This window comes from Orcinus orca, chromosome 12 (genome assembly GCF_937001465.1).
Source record: "Orcinus orca chromosome 12, mOrcOrc1.1, whole genome shotgun sequence".
In the NCBI taxonomy this organism is placed as follows: Eukaryota; Metazoa; Chordata; class Mammalia; order Artiodactyla; family Delphinidae; genus Orcinus; species Orcinus orca.
The window spans coordinates 18687170-18710512 of NC_064570.1; the positions used below are offsets into that span (position 1 = coordinate 18687170).

At 37.3% G+C, this 23343-nt stretch overlaps 2 protein-coding genes across 5 annotated transcripts in view; both read right to left on the reverse strand.

The window, feature by feature from the left end:
• GRM1 (glutamate metabotropic receptor 1) overlaps positions 1-23343 on the reverse strand; it is a 362985-nt gene that overhangs the window by 106453 nt on the left and 233189 nt on the right. For all 4 annotated transcript variants that reach the window (XM_033405479.2, XM_049695377.1, XM_049695378.1 and 1 more), the window contains exon 4: positions 11334-11569. In XM_033405479.2, the coding sequence (XP_033261370.1) occupies positions 11334-11569 (236 nt within the window). The remainder of the gene's footprint in view (positions 1-11333; positions 11570-23343) is intronic.
• The window catches only part of UTRN (utrophin), a 1623662-nt gene continuing 1619547 nt past the window's right edge, over positions 19229-23343 (reverse strand). Inside the window, exon 75 of the transcript XR_007470554.1 lies at positions 19229-19239. The gene's annotated coding sequence lies outside the window, so the exon portion shown is untranslated. The remainder of the gene's footprint in view (positions 19240-23343) is intronic.

A 23343-nucleotide genomic window follows, 5' to 3' on the forward strand; every position in this document is an offset into this window, starting at 1 on the left:
GATTAGTGCCCTTGTGAGAAAAGACCTTGCTTCCTCTTTCCATTCTGTGATGAAACCAAGAAAAGGGCCCTCACCAGAACCTGATCATCCTGGCACCCCTTATCTCAGAGTTTCTAGCCTCCAGAACTATGAGAAGTAAATGTTCATTGTTTAAGCCACCAAGTTTAGGGTAACTTGCTGTAACTCAAAAGGACTAAGAACTTCTAAGGCCTTTGAAACTTATTTCCATAAGGCAACTTCTACCAGCACAGTCCAAGAACCTATGACAGTTTTGTTTTAAGGGTGTTTCTTTGGCTCAGCTGTAACTGTGACCCATTAATCACCACTTTCTGTATGCACAACAGAATTCCTAAGAATAGTTTTACTGCCTTGGATCAGGGGGCTTTGAAATCTTCATTGCAGGATCTATAAAAATGTTTGGCTTTGCTCCATGAGATATAGGGTGCAATATTGTACTATTCTTCTTGCAGCGAGGAAAGACTGAGAATTCTACCAGCGTTGAGTTGAGGAATTATGTTCTTTAGTTTATTTAAACCAACTATTGCTCCATGTGAGGGTCATGGGATATAGGGTTATGGAGACCCATTATCAGTCATCTATTGCCACAATAATGCTGCATAACAAACTACTCCAAGCCTCAGTGGCTTAAAACAACAGCATTTATTTAGTTCATGAATCTGGGGGGGGTCAACTGGGGTGTTCAGCTGCTCTGGGCTGCACATGACTCATCTCAGCTGGGCTTGTTTATATGTCAACAGTAAGCTAGCGGATTGGCTGGGAATTGGCTTACTCAGAATGACCTCAGTAGAGAAGTTATCCTATTTCTGCTCCATGTTATTTCTCACCTTCTGGAAGGCTAACTCAGGCTTGTACATATAGCTGAGGGAGGACTCCAAGAAAGAGAATGGCAGTATGTCAAGCCTCTTGAGACCTAGACTTGGAACTAATAAACTGTAAGGTCAATCCAGATTCACGACGTCATGGTTAAAGGCTGATGATATTCTTCAGGAGTGCATACTGGTATTTGGGCTTATAAAGGCAAAGAGAAGTTATTACCCTGGGACCTAATGGGCTGAAGTAAACTGGAACCTATTTCAGTTCATAGATGATCTTAATCTGGATCAAACTGTAATGGACCAATTTCATACAACCTTACATAATAAGTTAATACAAAACAGAATGTTCATAAAGTTTAAAACCTGATGAGGCAAAAATATTATAAAAAGTAGTACCAATCTAAAAATTGTGAATGGCAGTCTCCAAACTACTGGGGCAATAATACACATGCCCGGAAGGTCTCGAAATTTTGTCCAATCAGACTGGCTGTCATTATCTTACTAGTGCTCATCTATTGGTAAGCATTAGAGATGTCAACAAAATTCTTTCATTAAGTCTTGGATAATAACCAAGTACAAGGATATACTAGCTTTAAAAAGCATTGTGACAATCTGTTCCCCACTGGTACAAAGAATAAGGGGAGAAAGTAAAATTATGGCTGTAAATACACTAGATTATGAAAAAGGCTGGTGAGTATATAATGAACCTGGTATATTCATACAGTTAATATGCTGCCAGCCACAGCAAATCTTAATATTGCCATATTTCAACAAAATGGTAATATTTGTTTTCAAGGAAGCACAAAACGGTCATGTTTGTAGAACAATAATTACATATTTAGTAACCTACAGTGAGGGAACAATCCAAAAATAGTAACAACAAAAATCATGAAAACTTTCTGTACCATATTTAGTGTTTTTTTGTTTTGTTTTCTGTTTTTCTTCTAGTCATTTGTGTGTGTGTGTGTTCTTTTTTTTTAACATCTTTATTGGAGTATAACTGCTTTACAATGGTGTGTTAGTTTCTGCTGTATAACAAAGTGAATCAGTTATACATATATCCCCATATCTCTTCCCTCTTGCATCTCCCCTCCTCCCACCCTCCCTATCCCACCCTCTAGGTGGTCACAAAGCACCGAGCTGATCTCACTGTGCTATGCAGCTGCTTCCCACTAGCTATCTATTTTACATTTGGTAGTGTATATATGTCCATGCCACTCTCTCACTTCATCCCATGTCCTCAAGTCTATTCTCTATGTCTGTGTTTGTATTCATGTCCTGCCCCTAGGTTCTTCAAAACCAATTTTTTTTTATTCCATATATATGTGTTAGCATATGGTATTTGCTTTTCTCTTTCTGACTTACTTCACTCTGTATGACAGTCTCTAGGTCCATCCACTCACTACAAATAACTCAATTTCATTTCTTTTTATGGCTGAGTAACATTCCATTGTATATATGTGCCACATCTTCTTTATCCATGCATCTGTTGATGGACACTTAGGTTGCTTCCATGTCCTGGCTATTGTAAATAGAGCTGCAATGAACATTGTGGTACATAACTCTTTTTGAATTATGGTTTTATCAGGGTATATGCCCAGTAGTGGGATTGCTGGGACATATGGCAGTTCTATTTTTAGTGTTTTGAGGAACCTTCATACAGTTCTCCATAGTGGCTGTATCAATTTACATTCCCACCAACAGGGCAAGAGAGTTCCCTTTTCTCCATACCCTCTCCGGCATTTATTGTTTGTAGATGTCTGATGATGGCCATTCTAACCAGTGTGAAGTAACACCTCACTCTAGTATTGATTTGCAAATCTCTAATGATTAGTGATGTTAAGCAGCCTTTCATGTGTTTGTTAGCAATCTGTATAATTTCTTTGGAGAAATGTTTATTTAGGTCTTATGCCCAGTTTTGGATTGGGTTGTTTGTTTTTTTGATACTGAGCTGCTTGTAAATTTTGGAGTTTAATTCTTTATCAATTGCTTCATTTGCAAATATTTTCTCCCATTCTGAGGGTTATCTTTTCATTTTGTTTATGGTTTTTTTGCTGTGCAAAAGCTTTTAAGTTTCATTAGGTCCCATTTGTTTATTTTTATTTCCATTACTCTAGGTGGTGGATCAAAAAAGATCTTGCTCTGATTTATGTCAAAGTGTATGTTCTTCCTATGTTTTCCTCTAAGAGATCTATAGTGTCCAGTCTTACATTTAGGTCTCTAATCCATTTTGAGTTTACTTTTGGCTATGGTGTTAGGGAGTGTTCTAATTTCATTCTTTTACATGTAGTTCTCCAGTTTTTCCAGCACCACTTATTGAAGAGACTGTATTTTCTCCATTGTATATCCTTGCCTCATTTGTCATAGATTAGTTGACCATAGGTGCATGGGTTTATCTCTGGGCTCTCTAGCCTGTTCCATTGATCTATATTTCTGTTTTTCTGCCAGTAACATATTGTCTTAATTACTGTAGCTTTGTAGTATAGTCTGAAGTCAGGGTGTTTGATTCCTCCAGCTCCATTTTTCTTTCTTAAGATTACTTTTGCTATTCAGGGTCTTTTGTGTTTCCATACAAACTGTAAAATTTCTTGTTCTAGTTCTGTGAAAAATGCCATTGGTAATTTAATAGATTGCTGTACATTGCTTTGGGTAGTAGGGTCATTTTCACAATGTTGATTCTTCCAATCCAAGAACATGGTGTATCTCTCCATCTGTTGGTATCATCTTTAATTGCTTTCATCAGTGTCTTACAGTTTTCTGCATACAGGTCTTTTGTCTCCCTAGATAGGTTTATTCCTAGGTATTTTATTCTTTTTGTTTCAATGGTAAATGGGAGTGTTTTCTTAATTTCTCTTTCATATTTTTCATCATTAGTGTATAGGAATGCAAGAGATTTCTGTGCATTAATTTTGTACCCTGTAACTTTACCAAATACATTGATTAGCTCTAGTAGTTTTCTGGTGACATTTTTAGGATTCTGTATGTATAGTATCATGTCATCTGCAAACAGTGGCAGTTTTACTTCTTCTTTTCCAATTTTTATTCCTTTTATTTCTTTTTCTTCTCTGATTGCAATGGCTAGGACTTCCAAAACTATGTTGAATAATAGTGGTGAGAGTGGGAAACCTTGTCTTCTTCCTGATCTTAGAGGAAATGCTTTCAGTTTTTCACCATTGAGAATGATGTTTGCTCTGGGTTTGTTATATATAGCCTTTATTATGTTGAGGTAGGTTCCCTCTATCCCCACTTTCTGGAGACTTTTTATCATAAATTGGTGTTGAATTTCGACAAAAGCTTTCTCTGCATCTATTGAGATGATCATATGGTTAGCATTCTTCGATTTGTTAATATGGTGTATCACATTGATTGATCTGCATATATTGAAGAATCCTTGCATCCCTGGGATAAATCTCACTTGATCATGGTGTATAATCCTTTTAAGGGGTTTTTCTGCATTCTGTTGGCTAGTATTTTGCTGAGGATTTTTGCATCTATATTCATCAGTGATATTGGCCTGTAATTTTCTTTTTTTGTAGTTCTTTGTCTGGTTTTTGTATCAGGGTGATGGTGGCCTCATAGAATGAGTGTGGGAGTGTTCCTTCCTCTGCAGTTTTTGGAAGAGTTTGAGAAGGATGTGTGTTAGCTCTTCTCTAAATGTTTGATAGAATTCACCTGTGAAGCCATCTGGTCCTGGACTTTTTTTGTTGGAAGAGTTTTAATCACAGCTTCAATTTCATTACTTGTGATTGGTCTGTTCATATATTCTATTTCTTCCTGGTTCAGTCTTGGAAGGTTATACCTTTCTAAGAATTTGTCCATTTCCTCCAGGTTGTCCATTTTATTGGCATAGCATTGATTGTAGTAGTCTCTTAGGATGCTTTGTATTTCTGTGGTGTCTGTTGTTACTTCTCCTTTTTCATTTCTAATTTTATTGATTTGAGTCCTCTCCCTCTTTTTCTTGATGGGTCTGGATAATGGTTTATCAATTTTGTTTATCTTCTCAAAGAACCAGCTTTTAGTTTTATTGATCTTTGCTATTGTTTTCTTTGTTTCTATTTCATTTATTTCTGCTCTGATCTTTATGATTTCTTTCATTCTGCTAACTTTGGGTTTTGTTTGTTGTTCTTTCTCTAGTTCTCTTAGGTGTAAGGTTAGACTATTTATTTGAGTTTTTCTTGTTTCTTGAGGTAGGCTTGTATAGCTATAAAGTTCCCTCTTAAGAACTGCTTTTGCTGCGTCCCATAGGTTTTGGATTGTCGTGTTTTCATTGTCATTTGTCTCTAGGTATTTTTTGATTTCCTCTTTGATTTCTTCAGTGATCTCTGGGTTGTTTAGTAATGTATAGTTTAGCCTCCATGTGTTTGTGTTTTTTACATTTTTTTCCATGTAATTGATTTCTAATCTCATAGAGTTGTGGTCAGAAAAGATGCTTGATATGATTTCAATTTTCTTAAATATACTGAATCTCGATTTGTGACCCAAGATGTGATCTACCTGGAGAATGTTCCATGCGTACTTGAGTAGAAAGTGTAATCTGCTGTTTTTGGATAGAATGTCCTATAAATGTCAATGAAATCTATCTGGTTTATTGTGTCAATTAAAGCTTGTGTTTCCTTATTAATTTTCTTTTTGGATGATATGTCCATTGGTGTAAATGAGGGGTTAAAGTCCCCCACTATTATTGTGTTACTGTCAACTTCCTCTTTTATAGGTGTTAGCAGTTGCCTTATGTATTGAGGTGCTCCTGTCTTGGGTTCATATATCTTTATAATTGTTATATCTTCTTCTTGGATTGATATCTTGATCATTACGTAGTGTCCTTCCTTGTCTCTTGTAACATTCTTTATTTTAAAGCCTATTTTATCTGATATGAGCATTGCTACTCTAGCTTTCTTTTGATTTCCAATTGCATGGAATCTTTTTCCATCCCTTCACTTTCAGTCTGTATGTGTCCCTAGGTCTGACATGGGTCTCTTGTACACAGCAAATATATGGGTCTTGTTTATCTATCCATTCAGCAAGCCCGTGTCTTTTGGTTGGAGCATTAATCCATTCACGTTTAAGGTAATTATTGATATGTATGTTCCTATTACCATTTTCTTAATTGTTTTGGGTTTGTTTTTGTAGGTCCTTTTCTTCTCTTGTGTTTCCAACTTAGAGAAGTTCTTTTAGCATTTGTTGTAGAGCTGGTTTGGTGGTGCTGAATTCTCTTTTGCTTGTCTGTAAAACTTTTGATTTCTCCATCGAATCTGAAAGAGCTCCTTGACAGGTAGAGTAATCTTGGTTGTAGGTTCTTCCCTTTCATCACTTTAAATATATCATGCCACTCCCTTGTGGCTTGTAGAGTTTCTGCTGAGAAATAAGCTGTTAACCTTATGGGAGTTCCCTTGTATATTATTTGTTGTTTTTCCCTTGCTGCTTTCAATAATTTTTCTTTGTCTTTAATTTTTGCCAATTTGATTACTATGTGTCTCAGTGAGTTTCTCCTTGGGTTTATCCTGTATGGGACTGTCTGCACTTCCTGGACTTGGGTGGCTATTGCCTTTCCCATGTTAGGGAAGTTTTCGATTATAATCTCTTCCAATATTTTCTCGGGTAATTTCTCTCTCTCTTTTCCTTCTGGGACCCCTGTAATGCGAATGTTTTTTGTGTTTAATTTTGTCCCAGAGGTCTCTTAGGCTGTCTTCATTTCTTTTCATTCTTTTTTCTTTATTCTGTTCCACAGCAGTTAATTCCACCATTCTGTCTTCCAGGTCACTTATCCATTCCTCTGCCTCAGTTATTCTGCTATTGATTCCTTCTAGTGTATTTTTCATTTCAGTTATTGTATTACTCATCTATGTTTGTTTGTTCTTTAATTCTTCTAGGTCGTTGTTAAGCATTTCTTGCATCTTCTCGGTCTTTGCCTCCATTCTTTTTCCGAGGTCCTGGGTTATCTTCACAATCATTATTCTGAATTCTTTTTCTGGAATTTTGCCTATCTTCACTTCATTTAGTTGTTTTTCTGGGGTTTTATCTTGTTCCTTCATCTGGAACATAGCCCTCTGCCTTTTCATCTTGTCTTTCTGTGAATGTGGTGTTTGTTCCACAGGCTGCAGGATTGTAGTTCTTCTTGCTTCTGCTGTCTGCCCTCTGGTGGATGAGGCTAAGAGGCTTGTGCAAGTTTCCTAATGGGAGGGACTGGTGGTGGGTAGAGCTGGCTGTTGCTCTGGTGGGCAGAGCTCAGTAAAACTTTAATCCAATTGTCTGCTGATGGGTGGGGCTGGGTTCCCTTCTTGTTGGTTGTTTCGCCTGAGGCAACCCAACACTGGAGCTTACCTGGGCTCTTTTGTGGGGCTAATGGCGGACTCTGGGAGGGCTCACACCAAGGAGTACTTTCCAGAACTTCTGCTGCCAGTGTTCTTGTCCTCACAGTGAGACACAGCCGCCCTTCGCCTCTGCAGGAGACCCTCCAACACTAGCAGGTAGGTCTGGTTCAGTCTCCTATGGGGTCACTGCTCCTTCCCCTGGGTCCTGATGTGCACACTAATTGGTGTGTGCCCTCCAAGAGTGGAGTCTCAGTTTTCCCCAGTCCTGTCGAAGTCCTGCAATCAAATCCCACTAGCCTTCACAGTCTGATTCTCTAGGAATTCCTCCTCTTGTTGCTGGACCCCCACATTGGGAAGCCTGATGTGGGGCTCAGAACCTTCACTCCAGTTTGTGGACTTCTGTGGTATAAGTGTTCTCCAGTTCGTGAGTCACCCACCCAGCAGCTATGGGATTTGATCTCATTGTGATTGCACCCATCCTATCATCTAATTGTGGCTTCTCCTTTGTCTTTGGATGTAGGGTATCTTTTTTGTTAGTTCCAGTGTCTTCCTGTTGATGACTGCTCAGCAGTTAGTTGTGATTCTGGTGCTCTCACAAGAGGGAGTGAGAGCACGTCCTTCTACTCTGCCATCTTGAATCAATCAATCTCACAATGATTAATTTTTTACAAGTTAGACTTTGATGTTTTAGTTAGTGCTTTTCCAACACATCTCCAGTCCCTTGATATACTCAACTAATTAAGCAGTGATGTAGACTTTGCATGAAGTACTTTTTAATTAGCCACAGTGATTCCAAAATTATTCAGCCTGAGCTCAGGAGCCTTAATATTCAAACTGACAATCCAGAGCATGTAAACTCTTTATTTAAATAGTGACATCTGAAATTAAGCTCAATAAAGGTTTCTATGGAAACTAACGGCAATATCAAAACTTTGCAAAACACCAAAATGACCCAATTAGAAGAGGTAAAAATAAATTTCAGAAAGTGTAGCTATGAATAGTATGGAAAGGTTACTTCTATTTCTTTACATTAATTTTCATAAGTGTGTCTGCATATTCATTAGAAGACTACGGAATTCATTTAATATTCAAGAATATCAAGTAGATAAGAATGATACATGAAGTGAAATTTTATGTTGACCTGAAATAAAATTGAAGCCAATTCCCTACACAGATTAAAACTGAAGAGTAAGTTTACATGAATGTATACACACAGACATAAAATGCTAGGATTTTTGCAGCAGAAAAGATGAACAACTTTTATGAATTAGTTCCAAGTAGAGAAGTTAAATAAGCCTTCTGTCTTCCATAGAACTAAGAACAAAGGGAAATATTTGCTGAACTTGACTCCAGAATGAAATGCAAATAAAAACATGTTTATCAAATTTTATAATCAAATAAGAAGCTCTTAAAAATAGCTTTGAGAGTCAAGCATAATATAAGAACAATTCATGAGTGTGCCAATCTTTTTTTCCTGCTATGAATGTTAACCAAGTTTAGATTTTAACCTTGACATTTGCATATACTGTGACAAATGAAAACCCAAAGTATTATTGTACATGGCTGCAGAATTCTAACTTTTGTTTTGAAAGCTCAGGTCTCAAGATATTTTCCTGGAAATCCTTAAATAAAGACATCAAAACATGTTTAAAAAGTAATATTCTGAACTCTACTAATGAAACACAGTATCAAAGTGACATATACAGTTGTATCATTAACAGGCATCTCAAGCTTAACTCATCTGAAATTTAGCTCTTTCCCTAACCTGCTTTTCCTGGAGTCTTCCTCATCTGAGTCAATGGTGACACCTTCTTTTCAGTTGCTCAGACCAGAGTCATTTTTCACAATTCTATCAGCAAATCCCCTCAGCTCTCATTCAAAATATCCTCAGAATTCAAGCAGCTCTCTCCATCTTGCTTGCCAAAACCATGGCCCAATCCACCACACTCTCACCTACATTATTACAGCAACCTCCTAACTGCTCTGCTTCCTTCTTCTGACTTTCCCCCTTTTGTCAAAACTTAAAAACTGCAGCAAGAGTAATTCTGTTCAGAAAAAGTAAGGCTGATCCTGTCTCTACTGTGCTCGAACTTCCCAGTGGCTTTCCGTCTCTCTCAGAACAAAGCCAAAGTTTTCACAAGGGACAGTTAAGTCCTGCAGGACCTGTTCCCCTGTGTGCCTCTCTGACTTACCACCTGCTATTCAACGTACTCACTGGCTTCAGGCAGTCTGAGCTCCTTACTGTTCTCCCACTAAGCCGGGCATGCCGGTGCATCTTTTTATTTGCTATTCCTCTGCTTGGAATGCCCTTCCCAGGTGTTTGCATGGCTCACTCTCACATCTTTAATCAAATGTCTCCATCTCAGTGAGGCTTTCTCTGGCCATTCTCTTTTAACATGCTCTTATGATCACTTAAATGAGAATATATTTTGCTTAATTTATTTTTGTTCTATTTATTTCCCTGCACTGAAATGTAAGGTTATTGAAATAGTTGTTTATCTCTTTTGTTTTCTGCTGTATTTCCATCTCCTAGAATAAAGCCTTGCATATACTAGGTGCTTAATAAATTTTGTTGAACGTGGAATCAGTGAAATATATTTCATTTAGAAAAATAATAGTCCTAAGTTTTCCTTAAATAAAGTAAAACTCGTTGACAACAACATAAATTAACTGATCAATACATTAGTAAGAAATGACTGAGATTCCAGAGATCAGTGGTGTACAGGTTCTATGAGGGTTATAAGAACTCCCTATCTTCAAAGATCTTACAGTTTAAGAAAACAACATTCATTAGAAAACAATAAAAGACAATCTATTACTAAATTCTAAGTCCAAAGTAGTCAAGCACTGTGGTATTTAGGAGGTGAGTGTTCTAATTCCATTGCTGCCATTAACTAAATGAACCTAAGGAAATGTTGCCCCTTTATCCTCAATGTCTTCATTTTCCAAATAAGGAGAATGCACTAGGTGGCTTATTGGTCCACTAGAATTCTTAACTTCTATTGGTCTATTATTTGAGAGAAGAGAGAAGTCAGTAGAGATATGTGACAGAGGTGGTTAGCTGTTCAGCAACTCTTTTCCTCTTCTCCTAGCTCTTAGCCTCCCAAGAAGCCATAGCAAAGAATTTCTAAAAACCTTGATTGATTGAAAATAGATTCCCACCAAGCAGTTTCCCAGTGAATTCTGCTGAATTTTATCAAGTTAGACACAAATCACTGCATTTAAATATTTCAGTATTTTAAAATAATTTTCTAATATCAAAATGTGAATGTTATTAAAAGTAGAAATAGTTTTTGTCATTATTCTTACCCTGTCTAATAAAAACTCATTGTCTTTAGTTGTTATTTATCTATATCATGCATATTATCTGTTTTGATTTGCCCAAAGAGACCACAAGTTTCTCTAGGTCAAGAGTCATGAATTATACCTTTCTGTCCTTCTTTTTGGGGGGGGTGCTATATTCAGTGCTTTGTATGTGCTATGTGAATGAATGGGTTCTAGACATTTCTAAATAAAATCTTCTCAGTCTAGTTATAGGAAATATGTGTCACATCACTGTGCTACAATACAAATTTGGTCATGGATAGAGTCTTTAATGCTCTGGTAGTTCCTGGTGGCAGGGAGAAGGGAGACATCCTGTGGAGTTCATCAAGCCCTGAAAGACCTCTAACAATGCGCCACCCTTCTTTGGCATGCCTCTAGTGAGTAGTGCATGGGAAGTATCTGTCCCTTCTTGTCACTTGTGCCCATATACACCCACGTTGGTGGTGTGCCCCTAGGTGACATCTTATCTTCTGCTGACTTTTATATCAAAGCAAGTCCTAAAGAAGAAAAAGGGATCAAACCAGTGCTGCTTACTTATGTCTGTGGTTAGCATCTCCTAAGCATGCCTGCAATACAATACAATCTCTTCCCTCTGGCCTGAATACTAAATACCTGAATTCTCAGTTTCCTTTATTTATCTTTTCTTATAACTTGTCCCACCAGAGACCAAAGCAGTCTCCATGTTTCCAGAATATAGAAACATGAATCCTTGGGACGATACACACTCCCTCCTCATTTTAGCTATTTTATAAATTAAGTTGGCAATTTAGTTCTTGTATCTCCAGCCTTGGCACTTTCTATACTTATTGAACAAACTGGAAGAGATGACCAAAATCTGAGTTGTGATGTTGTAAACATGAGTTACCTGTGCAGATTCTTTTAAAGTTGGGATTTTCCAGAATGTGTCCTGGTAGGCGGCACTGGAACCGATGTTGCCAGAACTCAGGGAACCAGGGATTCCGTGTATTAGTGTCCAGCCTCAGTTTCAGGAAATAATCATCAAAGGACCTGACTTCTGGAGACTGCAGCTTTATCGTGATTCCCCCGTTGGCTTCCACCTCATAACCTTCAATGACTTCATCTCTGTCTGCCCAGCCATCACTAAAAAATGCAGGGATTGGGGTGGGGAGAGAGAAAGACAAAAGTCTCACAAATAGAGCTATGAGTTTTGCATGAATGAAGCAATTCAACAAGATTTAAAGTCTATTTTAAGCCAACATTGCTATCCATCAATGACTTTTTTAAATTTTTGTGGAGAATAGAAAATTATAGAATCAAAAGGTCTTGTTTGTTTTTCACAGTAGTGAAAGTGATGATGAAGATGATGACAGTAACAATTACAAGAACTAACGTTTATTGAGCATTTACTAGTCACCAGATTCTGTACTACTCATTTTTACTGAGTCAGATGTTCGGCAAATAGCTGAGTCCTGGTGGATCCTGGTTACAGATCCAGGCAGTCTGGCTCCCAAGCCCATTGCTCTTTACAACTAGACCACAAAGCCCATCGGTTGTTCTCCAAACCTGAAGAAAATAAAACCCAGGTACCCAGGGTACTCAATAAGAGCTAGGCAAGGTATCAAGGTTGCAGTCAAAACCATTATACGAGCTGCATTATATAGCGTAGAAAATTGATTTAGCTTAGAAACATGACAATCACAGATTTTGTTCCTGGACATTGTTCAAATTTGCATCTCTTAGAAATGATGCTTTTTTTTTTCCTAATGTTATTTCAAAATAACAGCATTAAAAGAAAACAATCTGACTCCCCAAAATAAAAATAATTCTCCTGCTCACTAAACGGCAGTTCACTGACATTTCAGTTGTAGGTTCAAATTTTTTAAGTTTGTTCACTTTCTAGAACATTCACATCTGCCATGAGGGATATATCTCCAGTTTAATTCAAGTGTAGGTAAGAGCTAGGCCCAACCTCATGTGAGTGGCTATGATTCTTTCCCAAGAGGGGGTCAAAGAAAAATTGCACCAGACAGTGTTAAAGAGGCAAAGAAGACTTTATTCAAGACTATTTCAATAGGCCAAAGATACTGAACTCAATTCTGCTGAAACAAAAGGTGGAAGTGCTAGGATAAGCTAGTGAGGAAGTGCTGGCTGACACTGAGTGGAGCTTGGTCAATGTGATTAAACCATCTGTGTTTGATAATTGGCATTTATCTAAATTAGGCTCCCACCTTCCCACAGAAACTGGGCAATAGGGGTCTGCTATCACTCTTTTTACGATCATATTTTAAAGGGATGGCTCCCAGGCGCCTGAGAAAAAAATTTCTCTGTTGTAAAGCTAGCAAGAGGCTGGGAGAAATTTTACATTTCAAAGGGGCAGAGAAAGAATTGACACTGGCATGCCTTTAAAAGTAAAAAGCTGTGACAAAGTGAGAGAATGGCATGGACATATATACACTACCAAATGTAAAATAGATAGCTAGTGGGAAGCAGCCGCATAGCACAGGGAGATCAGCTCGGTGCTTTGTGACCACCTAGAGGGGTGGGATAGGGAAGGTGGGAGGGAGGGACACGCAAGAGGGAAGAGATATGGGAACATATGTATATATATAACTGATTCACTTTGTTATAAAGCAGAAACTAACACACCATTGTAAAGCAATTATAATCCAATAAAGATGTTAAAAAAAAAAGTAAATACTCTAAGAAAAGGGAATTCTTGGGGCCCAAAGTAAGGAAGAAATTTGCCTAAATTCTAGTCAAGCTTTGGAGAACATTAAGAGTGCCTTGGTCAAGGAGTGGATATATTCTTCTACCCACAGAGTAGGTAGAGGTAGCCCTGCATGTAGCCCTGCAGTTTCTGGAACACAACCATTCAGTCTCTGCCAGAGAAAGTGTTTTATCACTTGCTTCTCACAGAGCAGAGAGCTGGGCCAAACACATATGACAGACCATAGCTCATTCCTCTCCTTGTTACCTGAGACCAATTTAGATAAATGTGTCCTCCACTTAGCTGAGCTAATTGGTATAATTTCATTCCAGAATCTTCCCAGTGAACCACACAGGAGCTACATTTTCAACAGATCAAATACAGAAGGTAAGTTGACTTAATATGATCCAGAACTAAAGGAATTTTGATGTAAGTTGTAGTCTAACCAGCCAGACCAGAGAATATCTATATGCTTCTTCTAAATCTGCTAGAATATAAATTTTAATATTTTGTATGGACCTTTCTTTTCTCTTTTCCCTCCCTTCTTTCCTTCCTTCTGCATTTACCTAGCACCTACTATGTACCAGATGCTCTGCTATGCTCAGGGTTCAGTTCAGAATGAGAAATATTATTCTCTTCCCCCTAGTGTTAGAGACTTGTGGGAAAACAGACTTTAAACAAGAATTTCAAACACTGTGGAGGTAAAGAAGGAGAAGTGACCAAAACTATGGGAAGGAGGGGTTTGGGTCTAACTTAGTCTTGTGTGTATGTATGTGAGTATGGGTGAAGAAAGGTGTGATTAGGAATGGTTTTCCTAAGAAAGTGATGTCTGGGCTGAGACTCAAAGGATGAGTAGGCATTAGTCAGGTCCAGACAGGAGGAGGGATTGGTAAAGAAAATTCCTGATAGATTATCTAACATATAGGAAAGAGCAAGGCTCATTCAAAGAATTTAGAGTGTCTGTTCATGGGAGCACAGAGAGGAGTTAGCAGGAGATGGGGATATGGGCAAAATTCCACCCTAGGAACTCTTAGCCTAAGGACTACAGGAGATCCTCAAAGTGTTGTAAGGCTATTACTTAATGAGGTCATTCAGCTCTGCCCTCTGGTGGTAAATGACCTGAGTATTTTGGGGGACAAGTCCTCTACTCACCGTCACTGAACATGATGGCCAATCAAACTGATTAAAAGAAAAATAAAGCCCACTCATTTATCTTTCTATATCCTCAGTCTGGTCAAAAAGGTTAGAACTAGTTTGTTTGGATTTATTCACATTTATATCACAACTACATCTATAGCGGTTTGAAGATGAGAGCTATAGTTCATGTCATGTTGAAAAGGAGGGTAAAAATAAAACCAGTTAGGCTTTCAAGAAATTCTGCCTATGATTGTATATTTGAAGTCAAGATGACATAACTTGAAGGAAATAATTACTTTTTGACATTGTTAGGCTTGAAGTGTGTTTCTCCCCAAGGTTTAATATTATGTGAGACTTTTATGTGTGCATATAGTCTGAACAAGAAACCCACAATTTTAAAAAGTGTATGAAATGTCTTCCCTAGTGTTTATTTGCATTTTTTATAAAAATCATTAAGTTTATAAAAGCAAGTATCACGTGTCAGTGCTGGAAGCAGAGGAAGTATGACCTCCTGCCCTTTTGCAACCAACACAGAGGAGCGCATCACAGAGTAAACCCTTGTCTATGAATATAGACAACTTGAAGTCATATGGTTTAGTGGAGTGAAGCCCCAAATCCCCTTTGCCATTGGTCAAAGCCCTTCCCCCCTCACCATAGATGACTCCCTTCCAGAAATTAGAGTTGGTGTTAGATCCAAGAGGTTATAAAATCAGGGACAACTGAGATGTGCCAGAGAAAATATTTAACTAGGATTCGCTGGATTAGTCAGTGAATATATCTTGAAGTGTTAATTGCTAAAGTTTTGTATGAGATCTTAAATCTATCACAGGCGAGGTATAAGGGAGTGATAACAAATCAAAAGTCACAGAAAAACAATCATAAAGCAGCTCCTGGTTTGTATATATTTTAATCATTTCTTCTACGTACCACTTGTCAAATGTATATATTTGAGGATTTTGAAAGATTTGCGCTCTTTCGTTATAGTATTGGGATTTTTTACAAGGATATTGTTTTGGTGAATTCTCTGTGAAGCACACTTGGGAACAGAGAGCCAGCAGCTCTCTTGATACCTGATAGAGGTTTCTTCTTCCCCTGTTGATGGTGATAGGGTGGTGGTGGTAGTGGTGGTGGTGGTGTAGACTGTGCTCCAGCAGAGATGACCTGCAGGCATCTGCTCACCCCAAGTGTCTGGAGTGAATCCTGCTGTGCTGGGTGCTGACCAGCCTCAGGCAGGGCTGAACTCTTCTGAGGCACATTCACAGCCTCTAGCAGCTTCTGCTGCTACATCTGTCTCCCAATTTTGAGTTCATTTTCTATCTGGGGTCTGGATATGAAACTGCATAATGTGAATAAATGGGGTGAACATTTAACAGGAAGCTACATGTCTTAAGTATTCCTCACAAATATACAAGACTACTTATTTCCTAACCCCCTCAACATTTTTTTTTTTTTTTTTTTTGCGGTATGTGGGCCTCTCACTTTTGTGGCCTCTCCCGTTGCGGAGCACAGGCTCCGGACGTGCAGGCTCAGCGGCCATGGCTCACGGGCCCAGCCACTCCGCAGCATGTGGGATTTTCCCGGACCGGGGCACGAACCCGTGTCCCCTGCATCGGCAGGCGGACTGTCAACCACTGCGCCACCAGGGAAGCCCGCCCTCAACATTTTTATACAACAATTCTTTCTCAAGATTGTTCTTCACTTCCCACAAAAGCATTGTTCTAGTCCTATGAAATTTCACAAGCCAAACTTATAATAATAAGATTTCTTCCACTCAATAAATTCTGATATTAACAACAAGGGAATATTATTTCTAATTCTACCTATTACAACTTGACAGGAGCTTCAGGAGTGTTATTTTGCATTATTATCAGTTAAAATAATTTAAAAGCTAATTGACAGTAAAAAAAAAAAAAAGAAATGCAATAGTATTCATTTAAAAAATTATACAAAAACATTTTAGAAAATCCTATTTACATTTAGTTAAAATAATTAGTCTAGAGAGTAAAGCAATTTGATTTGTGTAATGAATTCAAGTGATTGTGTATACCTGATAATAAAACTATAATTCTTTAAAAATAATCCAAAGTTTACCATATAACCAGGGACAGAAGAAAAGCATAATAAAAACAATATTTTCAGAAACATATGTAAACAAGCACAACATTACATATATTAAAATGCTAACTGTATTTACAAAGGTTGAAGAAATGTAGGATAATATAACGTAAGTCAAGTGATGCCAATTATGAGAAATATTTTGGAGGTAATGGCAGCTTTTTCAATAATAATTGAGACTAGCTTTATTCATTCAACGCTCATTCACTAAGAGTCTTGTATGAGTTAAGCATTTGCTTATTGCTTTGATATATTGCTCAAAAGTAGAGGCAAGGCCCTTGCCATCAAGGCAATTACAGGGGTGGGACAGTCTGGCCGCTGAATACGCAATAGCCACAGAGCTGCAATCCCTGAAATAAAAGGAAGACAGGCTACAGAAGCATAGAGAAGGGGCAAAGAAGTCATGCCAAGGGAGATTTTGCCCAAAGGGAAATAACATCTAGGATGAAACTTAAAGGAGGAGTTGAAGTTGCACAGGTAAAGAGGGAGATGGGATAGAGACCAGCTAAAGAGGGAACAAAGTTTTGAAACAACAGCAAGGCTTTCAGTTTACTTAAGAGTGTGCAAGGTAAGGAAAGATAGGACAAGCAGGGGTGAGATCTGGAAGAACCTTAACATCCTTGTTAAGGGTTTTGGATTTCATTTTTATGGTGGTAAGAAACTACTCAGATTTTCAGCAGGAATATGACACAATTAGATTTGTTTTAGAAGGGTTTTTCTAGAAAGTACCTAGAGTGTAAGTACTTGTGAAGATTCTTTGGTTCTAGAATTCTGAGGCAGAAACTGTAGAAACAAACACATAGACATGTGCACACACACATGCACACACACAGGCTAATAACATTGTATTATGAAGGCACAGTGGCAGTGTTGATGAATCAGGAATTGGGGTAGTGGTCACAATTAGTTTATATTTAATTTTAAAATTAGTTACTGCCAATTCACCATGAATGTAGAGCTAACACAAAGTGTAGGTCTGTTTATTTAATTATCTAGGACAGGCATTTAGAGGTCACTCAGCCTACTGAAAAACACAAGAGAGGATTAGGGGATGGAGTCACCTTTTATTGTCCTATACATCTGGAATTATTATAGAATTCAAACAGAAGCCTTACTACTAAAGCTACTCTGTTTCAGTGGAAAATGGAGGCTGGGGAGAGAATGGGAAGGTATCAAAAGACAAAAGAGGAAGAATGAAGGGAATTAATTCTCAAGGAGCTGAGGCTCCTTGTAAGGATGAAGGTCAGATCAGGTTTCCTTACTTCCCATCTGCTTCTGACCCCTAAACCCTAACCCACCTCTGGCATCCTGAGCCTGGAATCATCTGCCACCCGGAGACTTGTAATTATCCTCCTCTCCTAGCAGAAATGTAGGGCAACTACTGATAAACATTGCACACAGCCATGCAAATGTGGAGGCCCCTCCTAAACCTTCTACAGACCATTTCTCTTGTATCAGTTACAATTTCAAGCCAGTGTGAAAGAAGGGTGGGCCAATGCGGAATTACTTGTGGACAAGTAGGTCTTTTGAATTCCTTCAAATTCTACTGCCAAGGTAGCACCCCATTTTGTCTCTCATTCAATTAACCTGAAGAGACAATATGAAATAGGAATTGGTTAGTTAAACTTTCTAAGCTTCTGTTTCTCCACCTATAAAATGGGAATGGAAATGGTATCAACTTCTTAAGAGTTGTGTGAGAATTAAACTAGATAATCCATATAAAACACTTATCACAGTATGTAGGGCATGATGAAGTCTTACTAGACGTAACAGTTCTTTACCATCAATCTTCTTATGATCCAACCAATGTACTGAACTGTATCGACCTGTAGGAGAGACTTCTCTACAAAAGTGCTGCCCACAGTGTGGTCCAAAGATTGGTGCCTTTTCATGAACTATTTTTTACCAGTTGATGAGGAGAGACTGAGAGGAGGCATTTAGAAAAACCTACAGCAGTTAGACATTGTTGCAAGATCTAAGAACATGACTGGTGGACTCATGTCTTTGAATAAACAGGGTTTAACCACTTTGTTTTCCAATTCATATAGTGAATTGCCCATGCCTCAAGCCTATCCACAGTCATATGCAGTAGAACTCAGTTACATTGTGTGACCTGTTATGGTTACTTTGCCAAATATAACCCCAAATTATATAGATATAGATATAGAGATATAGATATATCTATATAGATATAGATAGAGAATATATAAGCACTTATTTTTATCTATTTGTTTTTACAATCACATTAAATTTTAATCGACTGTTTTATAATTTATCATATAACATTACTTTCTATAGCAGAGCAATAAAATTTTCATTATTTACTTTAACTCCAATTATATGTGGCTGCAGAAGCTTCACCAGACTTTTTTTTTTTTTTTAACAAGATACAATTTGCTGAATGTGGCAATAGTATCTGAATGTGGACAGTGGAAATGATTCCATAGAAATAAGGCAAAAAGAGTTCCAATGAAATTTACCTGAAAATATGTTGGTGTATATATTGAATTTATCCCTAATTGATGGTGAAGTGCTGAAACCATAGTGTATTATCTGTGGGGCTGTTTTAGCTAATGAATTCGTGAAATCATCAAAATGTATTAGTCATTTGTAGTAGGCCTGCCACCCTTTTCCACAGTATTGCTTTCCTCTGTTTCAGTTACCCACAGTCAACCATGGTCTGAAAACACTAAATGAAAAATTCCAGAAATAAACAATTTATAAGTTTTAAATTGCATGCTGTTCTGAGTAGCATGATGAAATCGCTTGAAGTCCTGCTCCATCCAGCCCAAGGTGTGAGTCAACCTTTTCCAGGATATCCCACCTGTTAGTCACTTAGTAGCCATATCATCTCAGTTATCAGATTGACTGTGGAGGTATTAATTGTGTTCAAGTATCATTTTACTTATTAATGGCCTCAAAGTGCAAGAGTGATGATGTTGGTAATTGCGATATGTCAAAGAGAAGGAGTAAGATGTTTCCTTTAAGTGAAAAGTTCTCAACTTAATAAGGAAAGAAAAAAATTGTATGCTGAAGTTGCTAAGATCTACAGTAAAAACAAATCTTCTTTCCATGAAATTGTGAAGAAGGAAAAAGAAATTTGTGATAGTTTTGCTATTACACCTCAAACTGCAAAAGTTACAACCACAGTGTATGAAAAGTGCTTAGTTAAGATGAAAAGCAATACATTTGTACAATAAGATATTTTGAAAGAAAGAAAGACAACACATTCACCTAACGTTTATTACAGGATACTGTTAGTTTTTGCTGTTAATCTCTTACTGTGCCTAATTTATAAATTAAACTTTATCATAGATATGTATGTATAGAAAAAAACATAGTATATATAGGAGTCAGTATTATTCACAGTTTCAGGCATCCACTGAGGGTCTTGGAATGTATCCCCCACGGATAAAGAGGGACTACTGTATACACAAAACATAAAGGATTAAAATTTAAAACCAAAAGAATCATTTGAAAGAAAAAGCATTGAATTAAAAGTCAATAAAAGCATATGTTCAATATTCTACATATAAACATTAGTGTTTCATGGGTTTTATATGAAGTGGCATTTGCGATTGCTAAGAATTAAATATATATACAGTTGACAAGACATTAGTGAATGACTATGTTAGAGGTATTTACTTAGAAATGTTCAGTGATTTTGGTAAAACGGTAACTCAAGTACTACTTTCTGATGCCATCATAGCTGGTTGATTTCCAAAATTGCCTAATGATATGGAAAACCAACTCACTGAATAAATAAAGCTGGCAAAGCATTCTTTCACTGTACGTTGATGAATGTGCAGATATTGCTTTTTGTAGCAGTTCTTTTAGTATATGTGCAGTCTGAAAATGATAAAGATTTGAAAAAAGAAATCTCTGCTCTGATTTAAATTCTCTTTTAGCGGGACTTCCCTGGTGGCACAGTGGTTAAGAATCTGCCTGCCAATGCAGGAGACACAGGTTCCAGCCCTGGTCTGCAAAGATCCCACATGCCGCGGAGCAACTAAGCCCATGCGCCACAACTACTGAGCACACGTGCCACAATTACTGAAGCCCGTGCGCCTAGAGCCCATGCTCTGCAACAAGAGAAGACACCGCAATCAGAAGCCTGCGCACTGCAACAAAGAGTGGCCCCTGCTCGCCGCAACTAAAGCCCGCGCGCAGCAACAAAGACTCAACACAGCCAAAATTAAAATAAATTAATTTTTAAAAATTCTCTTTTAGCTTTATGGCTGAGAAACACAAGTAGCTCTAAATTTTATAAAATTATGAAGAATTATTTTGTCAAGAAATGTGGTTGACAGTTCATGTTTTATATAAAGGAATGTTCTGATGTTGCAACTGCCAGCATCAGGAAAACATTCTGAAGTAGTTGCCTAAGTTAAGGAGCTTGCGAGAGAATGTAAATCAATGCAATGCTTCCCTCATTGAGAAAGTCTTGATTAAAAGAAAGTCAGCTGAAGTAAACAACGCTGGTGACACAGCATAAATTTTGAGTTATGTAAGACCCAAAGTTGGCTCATTAGAACTGACTGTTAGCATGTTTTCTGAATGCTGTATTCAGTAAATTCATGTTGGTAGATTGAAATTATCCATGATGGTGATACATACTTCAAGCAAACCAGTAAATGCTACAAATTAGGGATTCTTTTTTCTTTTCCCACACAACCAGTTATGATAGTATGGAAACTGACCATAAACAGTATTATGGTATTAAAGAAAGAAGCTGTGTCAAGAGTGTCTGAACTGCAAAATAAACTCTTAAGTGTTTCTTCAGGATAAGAAATACGGTTGGTTCCAATATTTAAACATATTAATACGAAAGCCTGACTTGCTTTATTGACTGATATCTTGGATATATTTAGTAATCTTTATATTTCTATGACAAGAAATAATTCGATTATTTTTCCAAAGGGGAGCTAAGATCAAAGAACAAAATTAAAAGTTAGAAATTTTGAAGGACAAGTTTTTTTTGGAGATTGCTATATCACAGTTTTAATTTTAAAATAATTGTCAATAAGTAGGAAATGATCTCGATATTATCATCTGCAAAGTGTTATCCGCAAACACTATGAATTTGATTGCTTTAGTCTCCTTGGGCTACCTAACAAATACCATAGACTGGTGGCTTAAACAATGGAAATTTCTTTTCTCACAGTTCTGGAGAATAGAAGTCCAAGATCAAGGTTCCAACTGATTCAGTTTCACTGAGAGCTCTCTTCCTGGCTTGCCAACTATGTCCTAACATGGCCTTTCCTTGGCGCATACAGAGACACAATGAGAGAGAACAAGTTCTCTGGTGTTTATTCTAACAAGTGCACTAATCCGATTGGATCAGGGCTCCACCTGTATGACCTTATTTAACCTTAATTAAATCCCTAAAGGTCCCATCTCCAAATTCAGTCACATCAGAGGCTGGGGCTTCAACGGATTAATCTGGGGGCACTCAGTTCCTAGCAGATGGAATAACACTAAAGTTATCATTTGCTGAAAAATCCTCATATAAAAAAATTAATGAATCCAGAATTCACATATTTCATCAAAAGATAATTTAAATTGAACTAAAAGGTTATGGAATAAATTATTGGAGCTGGCTACTGTTAAAGGATTGAAGACGACTTTTTAAACTACAGCCTCACTTGCTTTACTTGGTTCACAAATTTTAAATAAATACCCCAAACTTGCTGAAATTGCTATAAAATCTCTTCTTCCATTTCCATCAGTAAGCTGGTGTGAGGCTGGTTATTCTACTAGGAAGTTTATGAAAACAAAATAAAGAAGCAGTTTATACATGCATAATCCCATGCAAGTATCTTTGTTTATCCAACCAAGATTAGATAATTTAATAAACTCACTTATCATATTAAATTTTTAAAATATTGACATGCCTGGTTTTTGTTCAAAGTGTGTATATAAGTATTTAACATAGGTATCCTCTACTTCACTTACAACATTTTGTTTATTTATAATTATAGAACATCTAAAAGTTATAAGCGTAACAGTAATTTTCTCTACTAATCACCTAGGCACACACTTTCAATGAACAATGGATACATTTTTTGTAACTTTCTTTTCTCCTTTGTTTTGTTTATTTTTATTATATTTACTGAAATGAGATTTTATTCCTGTTAAATCTAATAATACAACTTTGGGCTTGTATTCTCATGTCTTTATGCTATATTTAATTTCTTAGTAATTTACCTTTTTTGTATTTTATCAAAGTACAACTCTGTCCTAGATTGGGACTTAAAAAAAAAAATAGAAGAAGTTTGAGAGTCACTGTTCTAGACACTCTATCCTTTATGCCTTAGAAATTGTTAAGGTAAAGACTATGCTATTACTACAGTTCAAAACAGGACACTTCAGAAACTCTATCTTAATGTGTGTGGTAAATGAAGTCATGACTACCAGTAGAGACTTTAATTTTGTTGGGAAACATGCAAAATTTTACAGATTGAAACTACCATTCTTCACTCTCTCATTTAAATCCCTGGCAGTTTTATTGCTGCTGAACCTTTATTTTTCAGGTCCCTATGCCATTTGAGTGAAAGGCTGCACTTTCCCAGATAATTGTTAAGAACCAACTGAAGGGAGGCAAGAGACTTATTAGAAAAAGAATGCAATAAGGAGGCAGACGGATTCTCATTAGAGCATAAACTAGATCCTGGCACTCCTGTGCTTAAAACCCACAAGTGCCTTTTCATCTCATCTTTCAAAGAGTACCTTAAAAAACACCCTGCACACTCTGATCCCCACTACCTCTCTCATCTCTACTATTCTACATTTTGCTCTGGAGATTGCTATATCACAGTTTTAATTTTAAAATAATTGCCAATAAGTAGGAAATGATCTTGATATTATCATCTGCAAAGTGTTATCAGCAAACACTATGAATTTGATTTTTAATCAAATTTTAGTATCCCACACTGGGATACCCTGGCCTTAGGAT